The sequence below is a fragment of the Ochlerotatus camptorhynchus genome, unplaced genomic scaffold (assembly GCF_037179485.1).
Source record: "Ochlerotatus camptorhynchus isolate MF236.1 unplaced genomic scaffold, CSIRO-AGI_Acam_v1.1 ptg000229l, whole genome shotgun sequence".
Taxonomy (NCBI): domain Eukaryota; kingdom Metazoa; phylum Arthropoda; class Insecta; order Diptera; family Culicidae; genus Ochlerotatus; species Ochlerotatus camptorhynchus.
Genome location: NW_027040719.1, coordinates 24,050 through 41,884, shown reverse-complemented (window position 1 = coordinate 41,884; position 17,835 = coordinate 24,050). Strand labels below are relative to the sequence as shown.

General features: G+C 40.7%; 1 protein-coding gene and 1 pseudogene across 1 annotated transcript; one reads left to right on the top strand and one right to left on the bottom strand.

Annotated features, from left to right (window-relative positions):
• Nucleotides 1–168: 168 nt before the first annotated feature.
• LOC135704028 (ATP synthase subunit a-like) lies at nt 169–991 on the top strand. Its single transcript, XM_065225391.1, is given in 1 exon segment — nt 169–991. A coding segment is annotated over 1 exon segment (681 nt). The 5' UTR covers nt 169–306; the 3' UTR covers nt 988–991.
• Nucleotides 992–2,623: 1,632 nt separating this feature from the next.
• LOC135704031 (NADH-ubiquinone oxidoreductase chain 5-like) lies at nt 2,624–4,297 on the bottom strand (annotated as a pseudogene).
• Between the last annotated feature and the right edge of the window lie 13,538 nt (nt 4,298–17,835).

The following is a 17,835-nucleotide window of genomic DNA, read 5'->3' as shown; positions in this document are numbered from 1 at the left end:
TTAGATGACTGAAAGCAAGTAATGATCTCTTAAATCATATTATAGTAAATTAGCAATTACTTCTAATGATTAAATATTATTAAAAAAATTAGTTTTATAAAAACCTTAGTATGTCAAACTAAAAAAATTAGTATTAATCTAATATTTTTTAATTCCTCAAATAGCACCTATTAGATGATTAACTTTATTTTTAGTTTTTTCACTTACATTAGTAATTTTTAATATTAAAAATTATTTTTGTTTTTCTTATAACTCAAATGAATCTTCCCAAAATCTAAATATTAAACAACATAAAATAAATTGAAAATGATAACAAATCTATTCTCAGTATTTGACCCTTCAACTACTATTTTAAATCTTTCTTTAAATTGATTAAGTACTTTTTTAGGTCTTTTAATTATTCCTTCAACATACTGATTAATACCAAATCGATTCCAAATTATTTGAAATAATATTTTATTAACTCTTCATAAAGAATTTAAAACTTTATTAGGACCTAATGGACATAATGGAAGAACATTAATATTTGTATCCTTATTTTCGTTAATTATATTTAATAATTTTTTAGGATTATTTCCTTATATTTTTACTAGTACAAGTCATTTAACTCTAACTTTAACCTTAGCCTTTCCTTTATGATTAAGTTTTATACTTTATGGATGAATTTGTCATACACAACATATATTTGCTCATTTAGTTCCTCAAGGAACTCCAGCTGTATTAATACCTTTTATAGTATGTATTGAAACAATTAGTAATGTAATTCGACCTGGAACACTAGCTGTTCGATTAACTGCCAATATAATTGCAGGACATCTATTAATAACTTTATTAGGAAATACAGGACCTATATCAACTTCATATATTATTTTATCATTAATTTTAATTACTCAAATTGCTTTATTAGTATTAGAATCTGCAGTTGCAATTATTCAATCTTATGTATTTGCTGTATTGAGTACTCTTTATTCTAGTGAAGTAAATTAATTTATGTCAACACATGCAAACCATCCTTTTCACTTAGTAGATTATAGCCCATGACCTTTAACAGGAGCTATTGGAGCAATAACAACAGTTACAGGTCTTGTTCAATGGTTCCACCAATATGACATTTCTTTATTTTTATTAGGAAATACAATTACTATATTAACAATATATCAATGATGACGAGATATTTCTCGAGAAGGAACTTTTCAAGGACTTCATACTATTCCTGTAACACTAGGATTACGATGAGGAATAATTTTATTTATTATTTCAGAAGTATTTTTTTTTATTTCTTTTTTTTGAGCTTTTTTTTCATAGAAGCTTATCTCCAACAATTGAATTAGGAATAATTTGACCCCCAGTCGGAATTATTGCTTTTAATCCTTTTCAAATTCCTTTATTAAATACAGCTATTTTATTAGCTTCAGGAGTAACAGTTACTTGAGCTCATCATAGTTTAATAGAAAATAATCATACGCAAACTATACAAAGTCTATTTTTTACTGTTCTATTAGGTATTTATTTTTCTATTCTACAAGCATATGAATATATTGAAGCCCCATTTACAATTGCCGATAATGTTTATGGATCAACATTTTTTGTAGCAACTGGATTCCATGGACTTCATGTATTAATTGGAACTTCATTTTTATTAATTTGCTTAATTCGACATATAAACTACCATTTTTCAAGTAGTCATCATTTCGGTTTCGAAGCTGCAGCTTGATATTGACATTTTGTTGATGTAGTTTGATTATTCTTATATATTTCAATTTACTGATGAGGTAGTTAATTTATAAAGTATATATTTGTATATGTGACTTCCAATCACAAGGACTAAATAATTTTAGTATAAATAATTATTATATTATTAATTATAAGATGCATCATTTTTACTATTACAATTATTGTAATAATACTAGCTACAATTTTATCAAAAAAAAACTATTACTGATCGAGAAAAATCATCTCCTTTTGAATGTGGATTTGATCCAATAAATTATTCTCGATTACCTTTTTCATTACGATTTTTTTTAATTGCTATTATTTTTTTATTTTTGATGTAGAAATTGCATTAATTTTACCAATAATTTTAATTATAAAAACATCAAATATAATTAATTGATCAATTACTAGTTTATTTTTTATTTTCATTTTATTAGCAGGATTATATCATGAATGAAACCAAGGAGCTTTAGAATGAAATAATTAAATATGAAGCGATTTATTGCAATTAGTTTCGGCCTAATCTTAGGTGAAATTCACCCATATTTTTTATTTAGGATAATAGTTAATTATAACATTTAATTTGCATTTAAAAAGTATTGAATTTATTCAATTTATCTTAATTAATTGAAACCAAAAAGAGGTATATCACTGTTAATGATATCATTGAATAATTTAATATTCCAATTAAGAAATATAAATGGAATTAAACCATTAAAGATAAAAGTTAGCAGCTTTTTCTTGATCATCATATTTCTTATAAAATTATTTATATAGTTTAAATTTAAACATTACATTTTCACTGTGAAAATAAAAATTTATTTTTTATAAATATTTTATATAATATTTAAAAATTATTATAATTTCCCTAACATCTTCAATGTCATGCTCTAAATATAAGCTATTTAAATTTTTATTATTTTAAAAATAACATTATTATTACCAAAATAATTACTCATAATATATAACTTAATAAATAAATTTTTAAATTATTATTTTGAAATTCCTGAATATATAATGAATAATTTTTTAATTGTATATATAATATTTGACCTCCAAAATATTCACTTCATCCTTGATCAAAACTTTTATAAGAATGTATTCCTAAAATTAATGGTAATTTAATTACACCAATTGTAGAAATAACAGGTATAAATCATATACTCCCAGAAAAAAAACTAAAATTATAAAATACTAATGACTTATTAAAAAAAAATAACTTTACATTTCTAATTAAATAACCTTTTACTCCACCTAAAATACATACTAATAAAGTTAATATTTTTATATAAAAAGGTAAACAAATTATTTCTGGATTAAAAAATATTAATCAATTTAATATTCTCCCTCCAATAATTGCTATTACTATTAAAAAAAAATTCTAAAAGATATAGTTCACCCCCTATCATTTAATATATTTAAAGAAGTTCTATTAAAATCTCCTGTTATTGAATAATAAACTAATCGAAAAGAATAACACACTGTTAAACCAGTAGAAAAAAAAAAAAGAAAAAAAGAAAAAAAATTTATATAAGATAATATAACTATTTCTAAAATTAAATCCTTTGAATAGAATCCTGCTAAAAATGGCATACCACATAATGCTAAATTAGCAATATTAAAACAACTACAAGTTAAAGGTATTCTTATTCTTAAACCACCTATAAAACGAATATCTTGAGCATTTTTAGTATTATGAATAATTACACCAGCACATATAAATAATAAAGCCTTAAATAAAGCATGAGTTAATAAATGAAAAAAAGCTAATTTATAAAAACCAATTGATAAAATTCTTATTATAAGACCTAATTGACTTAATGTAGATAAAGCAATAATTTTTTTTAAATCAAATTCAAAATTAGCCCCTAATCCTGCTATAAATATAGTTAATCCAGAAACTAATAATAAAAATTGGCCTAAAAAAGTATTTTCTAATAAAATATTAAATCGAATTAATAAATAAACTCCTGCTGTTACTAAAGTTGAAGAATGAACTAAAGCTGAAACAGGGGCCGGAGCAGCTATTGCTGCAGGTAATCAAGAAGAAAATGGAATTTGAGCTCTTTTAGTTATAGCAGCTAATATAACTAACCCTCCAATAATTATTATTTCAAAATTTGATTTTATTATGTCTAAATAAAAAATATAATTTCAACTACCATAATTTAATATTCAAGCAATAGCCAATAATAAAGCAACATCTCCAATTCGATTTGATAAAGCTGTTAATATTCCAGCATTATAAGATTTTACATTTTGAAAATAAATAACTAAACAATATGAAACTAAACCTAATCCATCTCATCCTAATAAAATTCTAATTAAATTAGGTCTAATAATTAATATTATTATTGAAAAAACAAATATCAATACTAATAAAATAAAAAGATTTACATTAAAATCTTCTCCTATATATTGATTTCTATAAAAAATTACTAAAGAAGAAATTAATAAAACAAAAGATATAAATATTAAACTTATTCAATCAAATAAAAAAGTTATTACAATTGATATAGAATGAAGAGACACAATTTCTCATTCAATAAAATATACTAAATCTTTTAATAAAAATTTTAATCTTAAAATAAATAAAATAAGTCTAATAGAAATTAAAATATAAAATCTATTTTTACAATAATTAATTAAATAATTCACGATCTAAAATGAAAAATTTCATATCATTGACACCACAAATCAATATTTTTATTAAACTATTTAAATATAATAATTAAATTCATAATATACAAAAATTACTTTTTATAATTAATAAATTTAAAGGTAATCAATGTAATATTAATAATAAAAATTCGCGAACTCTACCTGAAGAAAAAAAATAAACTCCTGAATAAATTTTTCCATGCTGACTATAAGCAAATAAAAATAAAGTATAAGCAGCACTAAAAAAAGATAAAAAAGCTAAACTAATTATTGTTAATCAAGATCAACTTACAATTCTATTTAATAAAGAATAATATGATAACTTTGGCGAGAAAAAACCCTCGCGTGGGGAAAAACTCAAAACTAAATGATAGTGTCGTACAACGAGACCGATGCGACTTGATCGGCTCAGCGTGCGAGACGGAATGGGGGAGCCTTCATGTTCTTGGTGTTTTTCAGCGCTGAGCAAATCTGCTCCACTGTAATATTTTCTGCCGGAGGGACGACACAAGCGGAGGCATCCAAGTTTTGTACGCATTGCGTCCAGTGCTGTAAATTTTCATATCATTCGATTGAAGATGAACCACTACAACCATTCAATCAATTCTGTGTAAACGAATTCTCACATGACCATAATTTGAAGAGCCCCTTTCTCATTCGAAGCTCATTGTCACTGTCAATTGAGTCACTCAGTATCATTTGATATACGACAGTGGAGTATGGAAGAAATCCAGGAAAATGGTCCCGAACAGACAAGTCGACCCGATGTCGGATCAATGTAAGGCTAATTTAAGGTCGATGTCGACCCAATGTCGTGTTAATGTCGGGTCAATTTTGGGTTTATGTCGGGTCAATGTCGGGTCAACATCGGGTTGGGGTTTGATAGAAGTCAGGTTGGTGTCGGGTTGGCTTAGCTTTTTCGCCGGAATGTCGACCAGAGCTCCGTATGTGTGTAGGTTACACTCAATCGAATGATATATAGCGTTCTCAAATGAGAATGATCCATGCCTTCGTCGAATGACTAAGCAACTGATATCATCCATTCGGAGGAGGTCCCCTTTGATAGCGAATAGCTACTTTTCTCATTTTCATCAAAAATGTTCAAATGATTTTGAGAATTTACAGCACTGATTGCGTCACCTGATTTTCGAGCGGACTTTGGATAGTTGAGCCAAGCAAATGCGATGTAGCAATATGATTACCAATCGCATTTGCTTTCTCTTGTGGGGTAATGAGCCGATTGTCATCATTTCCGACTCTGAGAGGAGGAATGGGATTGGGATGAGTTTTCAGCACCTTGGCTACCTTCCAGAATGGACGGGAGCGGTCATCCAGATTCTGGACAACACGCCCGAAACTTTCATTTCGGAGTGAGTCCATTCTGGAAGCAATCTGCCTGTTCAGATCGGCCATTTCATGTTTTTTGCCCAGATCTCCAGTCCTCTGAAACTGGCGTCTACGCACATTTCTCAAGCGAATCAGTAACTGGGTGTGGGAATCAATGTCAACAAACTTACCCCTCACAGCAACTTGTCAAACACACGTCGCGTCTGCCATTGATATGGCCTGGTGGAGTCCTTCCAGAGCCCGGTCGATGTCCTCTACGGTGTCAAGCGGCGGATTTTCGTTGATGTTCCGGTCAACCACATGTCCAAACTGGACCCAGTTTACGTGGTGGTAGTCTTTTCGTAGGATTGGAGCAGGAGCTATGTTGATGCCGATCTCAGCCACCACCGGTTGGTGATCGGAGCTTAAGTCGTTGATTGTCACCGGCTTGGATAGCCCGAAGTTCGTCAGGAAGAAGTCCAGCGTGGAAGGGTTTCCCGCCGGAGAGATGAATGTCGGTTCATCCGGAAATTGCACTGTATACAGCCCATGCTGCGAGTGGTCGAAGAGCAGACGTCCATTCTGATTCCGCTGATAGTTCCGCCATGCTTCGTGGCGGGCATTTAGATCGCCCCCAATGACGAATCGTGAGCTCGTGCGAGTGATAGCGGTGAGGTCGTTCTTGAATTCCATCCTTAGTCCGTTGCTGGCAGCACACTGACGAGGGCAGTATACGGCGATGAATCGGACGTTTCCGGTTGATGATTCCACCTCCACACTAAGGGCCTCGATGATAGAAGTGCGGATATGCGGCAGCGTGTAGAACTTTATTCCTTTCTTGATGATGATCGCAACACCACCCCCCCTGGAGTCAATACGATCAAGCCGGATAATGTGGTGATCAGGCAACCAAAAGCTGTCACCGGATTTAAGATGGGTCTCTGTTAGGAGGCCCACGTCGATACTATGCTTGCGGAGGAAGTCAGCAAGCTCGAGTCTTTTTGCTCTTACAGAGCATGCGTTCCATGTGACGACAGTTATCGGTTTAGACACCATACTGAATAATAAACTTACCGAGCACTTGGATCTGTTCGGGCTTGCTGCGGCACTGGCGAAGAGCGCTGGTCATGTCGACGAAAATCTTCATCAGCTCATCCGCAGAGAAGAGATCGGGATTGGCGTTTTGTGCTGGTGGTTGTCTCCAGAATCCAGGGGGGGATGGAGAGCTTTGTCCAGCTGAGGCACCAGACGTTTCTTGACGGGGGCCGGATTGCATCCGTGGATTTGCTTGACCGTGTTGCGTATCACGAAGAGGCGGAAAGTCCTCCACCCTGAATGCCGGAATGTTTTCCTTCTTCCGTCCTGGTTGGCTTCTTGTGGACGCCTGCTTTCGGATCCGCTTGAAATCCTCGCGTTTGGGGCACTGTTTGTCGGACCCTTGATGAGCTCCACCACAGTTGGCGCATTTGCATGTGTCCGACTCGTCGACAACGCACTCGGAGGAGACATGATTTTGGGCGCATTTGCCACAGCGCGGCTTGATGTAGCAGTTTCGGGTGCCGTGCCCGAAATTCAGGCAACGCTGACACTGGGTGACGTCGTGACGGCCGCCACGGTATGGCTCCCATCGGACAATGTTGGAATTGATGGAGCGGATAGCCTTCAACGCATTAAGCGTCACCGTTCCCTTCTGGAAATGCACCAGGAAAAGGCAATCCGGATACCTCTTGACGTTCTCGTCCCTCCTTGTCATCCGGAAGACGGCAGTTGGAGCCAGCTTGTAGCGGTGCTTGATTTCCGCTTCAATCAGCTTCGGGTCAAAATTCGGTAGACCCCTGATGACGACCTTGAATGGTTTCTCGCCGGGAATGTCGTGGGTGAAAAATTCCACCTTGGTAGTCCTCAGGTGGGCAACGACCAAGTCATACTCCGCTTTCGTACGGAGCATAACCTTGGTGCCGACTCTGCCCAACTTGAATTCGGCTTTAACGCCCAGTGACGCCAGATCTGCGATGAGATCGTTAAGATGGGCATTTTTTACTACCAACGGAGGTAGTTTTACTTTTGCCGTGCTTGTGTCGGCAACGTCACCGAAATCTCCGACATCACTGCCGTTTGTCGCAGTGGCATCGTCGCGAGAAATCGTGCAACCGGACTGGCTCCGATTCTTCTTCCTCTTCTTGCTGCGCTTTCCTTTTGCAGCTGGCTGGGTATGCCCATCAATGGGAAGAACAGCAAATCTGTTCGATGTGGGCACACCGGAGCTTCCTTCACCGGCGTCCTGGTCCTTCACCGGGCTTCGCGAGCGATGCTTCCCCATTTCGGGGCACACACACACGCACGACAAACCACGAAAGAAAGAGCGCGAACACTAATTCTAAAAAAATATTTTCCGAACAACTCACGAGAGCGAGCTTAAACCGAACTTAATTGCTTGACGAACAAGCAGAGAATGTTGAACGTTGACGTCGTGTGAAACCGGCTTATATAGGTCCAACCATCATCAGTTACCCTAGTGTTTCTAACCTAGGTTTATTCACAGTACTTGTTCCTTTCCCATTTATTGTTTTGCTTGATAGCTCTCCCTAATTGTGTGTGCGGTTGCCTAAACTAGTTCTAGCGATTGCTAGCCTATCCTGGTCTTGTCTTCGAGCTCATGTGTTTGTGTGGGAGGAGATTTGCATGCGTTTGTTTACTCACGGTACCATCGATGTCGTCGCTGCTTTACCTGCGTTGGCAAAGTAGCATCCCTTTGTCGAAGTGAGGTAGGCAAAGATGCACCCTATTCAGCATTGGTGTTGTTGCGCATTGCACCCCGGACTGGTGTGCTGCAGAAATTCCCAATCGATCTTCGAGTTGGTACTGAAGTCGCGCCGATTGCTGGTGGCGCAAATATCGACGAGGGAGTCGTCGTCGATGAAGACAGCACAGTGGTGGTTCATTTTCGCTCCCGTATTGTCACCTCTTCTCTTAGGTTTTGCTCATGTTCCATCTCGCTTTAATCTCTCATCCACTCAGATCTTTTTTTTTTTATTAATTAATTTATTTATTTGTACAGGCTCAATCGAATAAACTTTACAGAGCCAAGTTATCTTTTGCGTTATACATAATTGATGATTTAAATCTAGAGTTAAAGGAACTGAACCGATTACTCGCGGTCATCTCGAGGTTAGTAGAGATTTACAGTTTTATGGATGGGAAGAGGGAGGAGGAGGTTTGAGCTATGATTTACGATACAAATATTTCATTATTCCTAAAACATGAACTTATTCCTATTCAATTTGGTATCCACAGTGTAATTATACAATTATTACAGAAACAAACATTAAAAAAACCCACACGAACAAAACAAAAACTTAACACAAGGTTAGTCAAACTTACAATCTAAGGTTAAATTTTTTAAAGAAAACATATATAAGTTTCAAAAACTCCAGATCGCGTCTATCCAAAATATTTCGAACTGGAACATTAGGTTGTCTACCTCGCGCCCGAAGGGAATCGTACAGTTCAGATCTGACTCCGCGATGCTCAGCACAAGATCAAATAATATGATCGGCGTCTTGGTAACCTTGTCCACATTCACAGAGATTGCTGTCCCCCAGCCCAACACGGAACAAGTGAGCGTTTAACGAGTAGTGATTGGACATGAGGCGAGACATCATACGAATGAAGTCTCGACCCACATCCAACCCCTTGAACCAAGGACTCTTCGACACCTTAGGGATGATCGAATATATCCATCGTCCCAAACTTCCTTCGCTCCATTTATTCTGCCAGCTGACGAGTGACTGTTGACGATAAATGAAGAAAAAATCATCGTAGGCGATTTGTCGATCGTAAATATCGCCTTGCATAGCGCCCACCTTAGCAAGGGAGTCCGCCATCTCATTGCCCGGAATCGAGCAATAAGATGGGACCCATGCAAAGGTGGTGACAAAAGATCTTAAAGATAAAGCACTTAAAAGCCCTCGTATTTTCATGAGAAAATACGAGGAGTGCTTTACCGGCCTCATGGATCGAATAGCCTCGACAGAACTGAGACTATCCGTAAAAATAAAATAGTGATCTGGTGGAAGTGAGGCAATCGTTTCTAGCGTATAGTATATAGCCGCCAGCTCAGCAATATATACGGAACAGGGAGCATGAAGCATTCGAGAGGCGCTATGAAATTCGTTATAAATACCAAAACCAGCGGACGCCTCTATTAATGATCCATCTGTGAAGAACGATCTTGCGGAATCAACTTGGCCAAACTTTGCAGCATAAATTGACGGAACAATCATGGAACGGGATCCCACGAATCTCCCGCGTCATAGATACATCAAAACTAACTGAATTGCCGAAGTCGGAGAAGCATACACGATGAGGATTATGCTGTGAAGGGCTGACATGCAGTGTTATGTACACGTAGTACAATGACATAAAACGAGTTTGAGGGTTCAGCTCAAGAAGTCATTTCGCTGCCAGACTGTTGAGCAGTTCAGTCGATTTGAATTCTCTCTAGTTTCGTTCGTTCGTTCGCAAGTCGAATTAGCTCCGCGTTGTGTAGTGACGCTCTCGCTGACCCAGCCATGGGTAAGAAATCGCGCGGTAACGCGAGTGCCGGTTTACCGGGAAAACAGACTCTCCCAGGAGACGGCGCGACCACCGAGCCAGCCCAGAAGAAGCAGAAGAAAACCCCATTGCCCATCCCGACAGGCGTTGCGGACCCGCAGCCGGGGCCTCCCGGAACTAAACGACCCAGACCTGAAGACAGCAGCGCCACCGTATCAGCAGCAAAAAAGCTGCTGAGCAACAATCCGTTCTCCGCCCTGCAGAACGGAGCCCAGCCGCAGTCGGACCCTGAGACGGTGCCGAAAAAAGTTAAGTTGCCACCCTTCTATGTGAAGGGCTTCCCTCCCGGGCTATGGGAGCAGCTGGATTTCTACATTAAGCAGGGCCTTCGCTGCACCATTCAACGGTGCACGGAAGGCTACAAACTGATGGTCTCGGCCGAAAATCACTACAACGCAGTCCAGGCCCTCTTGGACAGGATGAAGCTGGAGTACTTCTCCCACGACATCGAGGCCACCAAGCCGCTGAAAGTGGTGCTGCGCGGGCTCCACGACATGGACACCACCACCTTAATGGACGAGATTAAGGCAAACGGCCTCAAGCCGGTCGAAGTCCACAAGATGACCCGCAGCAAGGCCATCAAGTATCGTGACCAGCTCTACCTGGTCCATCTGGAGAAGAACTCCACAACCGTGAAGGATCTCCAGACGACACGCACACTGTTCCACATCGTAGTGAAGTGGGAGCGGTATAAACCCACCCACCGTGGCGTCACTCAGTGCTCGAACTGCCTATTGTTCGGGCACGGCACCAGGAATTGCCGCATGGCCAGCCGCTGCATCAAATGCGGCAAAAACCACAAGATCGACAACTGCGACAGCATCGAGGAAGCCACTCCCACATGCGCCAACTGCGGTGCCGCCCACAAGGCCACAAGTAAGGCCTGTCCGAAGCGGGCCGAATACGCCGAGATCCGGAAGAAGGCCTCGTCCAACAGCCAGCCCGGTCGCAAGAAGGTTCCAGAAAACAACGCGCAGAACTTTCCTCCGTTATCACCGGTCCAATCACGGCCAATTCCAGTGTTGCCGCCGCTCCCGCTCAACCAACAGTTGGCTGCCGCTGCAGTTCCCGGTCAAGCCTCCGGGCCATCGACGGATCCCCCTGCTCCGGGATTGGCCGGTACAACCGGTGAAGCTACAGACGATTCTCCGCTGTCAACGGATGAGATCGTCACACTGTTGGCCCAGGCCATCATCATCAAGCGCACCTGCGCAACAAGAACACAACAGCTCCAAGCTATCATCTCCTTTGTCGCTAATTATGGACCGTGAACCCATAAAGATCGCCAACTGGAACGCTCGCTCCGTAGGGGCGAAAAACATTGAGCTTGCAGACTTCCTCCGCAAGCACGACATCGACGTGGGCCTTCTCACCAAGACTCACCTCAAGACCGGTGACAGCTTCTGGCTGCCCGACCACAGCATTGTCCGGCTTGATCGCACCAGCTCCAGGGGGGGCGGTGTCGCGGTCATCATCAAGAAAGGCATCAAGTACTGCACCCTACCCCACTACCGCACTTCCATCATCGAGGCCGTCGGCGTTGAGGTGGAAACATCGACCGGAAACGTCCGGTTCATCGCCGTCTACTGCCCCCGGCAATGTACCGTTAGCAATGGTACAGCACAGCAGTTCAAGAACGACCTTGCCATCATAACCCACACCAATGCCCGCTTTGTAATCGGAGGGGACCTGAACGCCCGGCACGAGGCCTGGCGGAACTACCAGCAGAACCAGAACGGCCGCCTGCTATTCGACCATTCCCAGCATGGTCTCTATTCCGTCTGGTTTCCGGACGAACCAACCTTCACATCACCGACGGGCAACCCATCGACGCTGGACCTGTTCTTGGCAAACACCAGATTAGCCAAGCCGGTTGCCGTCAACGACCTGAGTTCGGACCACCAACCGGTGCTGACCGAGCTGGGCTACAACGTGGCCCCTGCACCGTGCCAGCGGAAGGACTACCATCGAGTCAACTGGGTCCAGTTTCGACGCGTGGTCGACCGCCACATCGACGACAACCCACCGCTCGACACAGTGGATGACATCGACCGGGCCCTGGAGGGTCTCCATCAAGCCATATCCGTGGCTGACGAAGAGTGCGTTCGACGAGTTCCTGTGAGGGGTAAGTTTCAAGCAATTGATTCCCACACCAAACTCTTGATTCGGCTCAGAAATGTTCGTAGACGCCAGTTTCAGCGGACTGGGGATCTGCAGCGTAAATACGAAATGGTCGATCTGAATCGGCAGATCGCTTCCAGAATGGTCTCAATCCGGAACGAGAGTTTCGGGCGGCTCGTTCAGAACCTGGACGACCGTTCCAGACCATTCTGGAAGGTTGCCAAGGTGCTGAAGTCTCACCCCAAGCCCATTCCACCACTTAGAGTCAATGACGAACGGCTTATCACCAACGAAGAGAAGGCCAATGCGATTGGGGAGCACATTGCCCAGTCGCATTTGCTTGGCTCTAAAATCCCAAGTCCACTCGAGAACCAGGTTGCGCAGTGCGTCCTGACGTTAGATGCCTCCCCTTGTGCCGTCCCTCCAGAAGAACGGATTACAGAGGAACAAATTTGCTCAGCGCTGAAATACAGTAAGAACATGAAGGCTCCCGGGTTTGACGGAATATTCAACCTAGCGTTGAAAAATCTCAGCCCGAGGGTGCACTCGCTGCTAGCTGCCACCTTCAACAGATGCTTGGAGCTGCACTACTTTCCAAGCATCTGGAAGGTGGCAAAAATCATCCCGATCCGCAAACCTGGGAAAGACCCTTCACTACCGTCAAGCTACAGACCGATTAGCCTGCTCTCAGCGCTGAGCAAGCTGTTCGAAAAATTGATCCTCAGCCGACTAAACAAGTTTGTGGAGGAACATGACATTCTTCTTCCGGAACAGTTCGGGTTCCGTAAGGGGCATTCCACCAATCATCAGCTAGTGCGGGTGATGAATAACATCCGGAGTAACAAAGCTGTATCCAAGTCCACAGCCATGGCCTTGTTAGACGTCGAAAAGGCGTTTGACAATGTCTGGCACGACGGACTTATATACAAGCTTTGTAACTCCAACTTTCCACCATACCTTGTGAAAATCACCCGTAACTATCTCCAGCAAAGGTCGTTCAGGGTGTCGTTGAATAGTTCCCTTTCGGGGCAATTTCCGATCCCAGCAGGTGTTCCGCAAGGGAGTCTGCTGGGACCACTGCTTTACAGCATCTACACGTCGGACATCCCTCCTCTAGGAGACGGTTGCGTGTTCTTTCTGTTTGCAGATGACACCGCGATAGCCGTCAAGGGTAGGATGCCTCGTGAAATTACGAACAAGCTCCAACGATGCCTTGACACCTTTACTGATTATGCCACCACGTGGAAAATCAAAATCAACGCCTCGAAAACCCAAGCGATCATGTTCCTTCACAGACAATCATTAAAACTTAAACCGTCTCCCTCCTGTACCGTAATAATGGATGGTACAAGGGTCGAGTGGTCCACTGATGTTACTTATCTCGGGATGTTGTTCGATGAGAAGCTCCTGTTCCGCTCGCACATAGAGAAAACCCTAGTTAAGTGCTCCGCCTTGGTTAGGTGTTTGTATCCGCTCATTTGCCGCAGATCCCGCCTCTCAAGGCAAAACAAACTGGCTGTTTACAAACAGATCATAGCCCCCGCGATCTTATATGCCACCCCGGTGTGGGAATCGTGCGCTCAGACCCACAGGAACAAAATCCAGGTTGCACAGAATAGAGTGTTGAGGATGATCCTAGATCGTCCATTCGACACAAGAATAGCAGACCTCCATCAAGAGGCAGAAATTTCCAAAGTAGATTCCAAAATTGATGATATGACAACTAAATTTATTCAAAAATGCAATCTTTCTGAACATGCTTTAATAAGCAATTTGTACATAGTAGGTTAAGTGTATATAGTAGAGTAGGTTAGTTTTAAGCTGTAAATAGTAGTATTAAGTAGTTTCTCTTCAAATTCTAAAAACAAAACAAACCAATCCCACCAAGATGGTCGACCGTGTACTAAGTCTAGGACTAATTCTGTAAAACAAATTTTGAATTTTGCCCATACCTAAAGATGAAGAAAGCAATTAAATCACTTAGTAAAAATTTATATGGTAATCGCCCAAGTTAAACTAAAATAAAGATCATTTAAACTAACTAAACAGCTCAAGAAGTTTTTCAAAGTTTTCGATTACCAGTGGGCTCATAACTTCGCAACGGGTGAGGAGCCTGAGGGACAATTCCGAAAACCGATCCGATAGTGACAACATGCCCGCTAACACTTCGAGACTCATCGTATGAGTCGAGTGCATGCATCCTAACGCGATACGAAGACAGCGATACTGGATCCGTTCCAGTTTGATGATGTGCGTTTTAGCCGCCGACTGGAAACAAAAACTACCGTATTCTAAAACCGATAAAATCGTTGTCCGGTACAACGTTAGAAGATCTTGCGGATGAGCTCCTCACCACGTTCCGGTATTTGTTCGGAGAAAATTGATCCTTTGTTGGCATTTTCGTCTCAGATACTCAATGTGGGATCTCCAGGTGCATTTTGAATCGAACCAGATCCCAAGATATTTGAAGGACATAGAATGAGTGATCAGTTTACCCAAAAGTTGAAGCTTTGGTTGTGCTGGGCTATGCTTCCTAGAAAAAACGACCAACTCAGTTTTCTCCGTGGAGAATTCGATACCTAGCTGAATAGCCCAAGTAGACAAATTGTCTAAGGTATCCTGTAAGGGTCCTTGCAGGTTGACCCCTTTGGGCCCTGTCATAGACACTACGCCGTCATATGCAAGTTGTCTCAACGTGCAGTTGTCACTTAGACAATTGTCAATTTCTCTGATGTAGAAATTATACAAAAGGGGGCTTAAACATGAGCCCTGGGGGAGACCCATGTAACTAAATCGAGAAGCTGTAGAGTTTCCATGAGAAAAGCTCATATGTTTCTCTGACAGCAAATTGTACAAAAAGTTATTAATTAATGGGGAAAGGCCACAAGCGTGAAGTTTGTCTGAAAGCACTTCAACCGATACTGAATCAAAAGCCCCCTTAATATCCAAGAACACAGAAGCCATTTGCTCTTTTTTAGCAAAAGCCAACTGAATTCCTGTGGTAAGCAACGCGAGACAGTCGTTCGTTCCCTTGCCCCAACGGAAACCAAATTGAGTATCTGAGAGTAGGTGGTTCGTCTCAACCCATTTTCCAAGCGAAAAAGGATCATTTTCTCCAACAATTTTCGAATGCACGATAACATCGCGATGGGACGATACGAGTTATGATCTGAAGCCGGTTTTCCAGGCTTTTTAATGGCTATAACTCTCACTTGCCTCCAATCATCCGGAACAATATTGAGCTCTAGGAACTGACAAAACAAGTTCAACATGCGCCTCTTAGCGACGTCTGGGAGGTTCTTCAACGAGTTTAACTTGATTCTATCAGCCCCCGGAGCCGAATTGCCACACGAAAAGAGCGCGAGTGAGAGCTCCAGCATTGAAAAAGGATGGCTGCAGGTTGGTATCAATAAATACAGAATTATCATTTTCAGATTTTTTTTTAATATTTTTCCTGGACGAAATAATTTATATACCAAGCATTCATGGGGCATGCATTCATTTCTATCAAAAGGGGTAAGGATTACTCATCATCTGAGTAACCGTTACCCAGTTTCCTCCATTAGCACGTTAACTCAGATTTGAGTAAAAGCATGTTTACTCATTTTTGGGTAACTTCCCTTTTGGCTGGACTGAAAGATTTTTGATTCAAACATGAGTAGCCTCAAAATAGCGTGTACAGGGGTATTGAATCGGCCTTGTGCTTCATCGTGAAGAAGAAAAAGTTTTCTCTGGTCCACCGCTTACGCTCATCGACACATCAAGGAACTCCCGGCAAAGAAGTAACGGAGGCAAACCAGCCGACAAAGTCAGCTACTAGCAAGGAAAACTTTTAACTTTACCATGTTGGAAATTGTTTTTCCAACTTTAAACATAAATTGATTATCCTGATGTGGTTCGTTCTGGGTCTGGCGTTTTTCTCGTTATCATACAGAAGGACTTCAGGCTGGATATGGTGAGGGCGAATATAGTTATATGTGTGCTGCATGGCCATCAAGCCAAGCTCTGGGTCGTTTCGATGGGAACTTTCCCTCCTGGGGTGTCTCATCTTTTTTTGTTTTTCAGTGGCAACAGCAGCCACAGCGGCATCATTACCACCAGAAGGAGATTTTCTACTTTATATAATTTTAATTAAATTTCAATACGCTGTCAGACGAGCTTGTGTTTTCGATTGAATGGAGAAAAAAACAAAATTGAAATATTGCTTGAAAAGCAGCCGAATCAGACGGCAAACGTGACCCGCTTCTCCAATGAAAAATTAAGCAACTGGATGCTTCCTCTTCAACCAAATAGTTTAAATATCAAAGTTAAAAGGACGAGTGCCGAGAAGACTGATAACCACACCAGAAGAAAAATGTATACAATTTAAAACCGTAAGCTGAACAAATGGCATCATTTGCAGTTCTCTTTCATCCAAGCGACCACACTCTTGCCGAGTTCCTTTTTCTGTTTTCTCTATCCACAAGGATGCAATCATCACTGAGATATTTTAGCTCACGGATTTTCATTTTCTCGGGATCGGTGATCATTATTTCGCTTGAGAAATTTTCCCTCTTTTCCTTCCGGCCCTCGATGCGATTATGTTAATCACTTTCTTTGTCAAAAAATATTGCGATGTTTTTTTCCTTTACTATAAATCACCCAGAGGAGAGATTGATCGATCCAATAGATGCGAAAACAATTTTCTGACCAACTGGCAGGCTACTGATAAGATTGGACGTATCGTTCTTAACAAGCATAGGATCGAAAAATGATCACCATTCGATAGCAAATTTGGGAAACATTACTTTCTCCTTTAAATGGAAAGCAAACGAGCCTTCGGTTTGTGTTTCGATAGCAAATATTATGATTTTTCTCGAACTCGTACTCAGCAACTGTAACATAATATCCAGGCCTTGTTGATGGAAATAGGATTGTCACAAAAAATAAATTCGAAGCAAGAAAAACGAAATCCAACCCCCACAACTGTCATCAAGATGCCCCCTCGAGCAAAAGTATGCACAGGAAAATGATGATAATTCCTCTAAGTAGCAAAACACTCACTCTGCTGGCTAGGGAAAACAAAACGAAACCAAGAAAAACAAAATGCTCCGATAAGGCTGCAAAATACGACAAGCGAAACGTCTTAGGAACTCGTAATCCTTCTTCATCTGTTTCGATTTTTCCTGTGTCTCGCTCAACAACAACAACAACATCAACATCAACAATAACAGCGTTTCTTATTAGTGTATACGGTTGTTGGTACATATATTTAGCCACTTCATGGTCTTTCGGAAGGAACGGTAACGAGACGTTATTTATTTCTATGCTCCTATTTTGGGCCTATCTCTGAAGCTCAGTTAGATTTTTCGACACAAACGGGGCTGTATTAATTTTATGATAAATTAAAAACAATGTGCT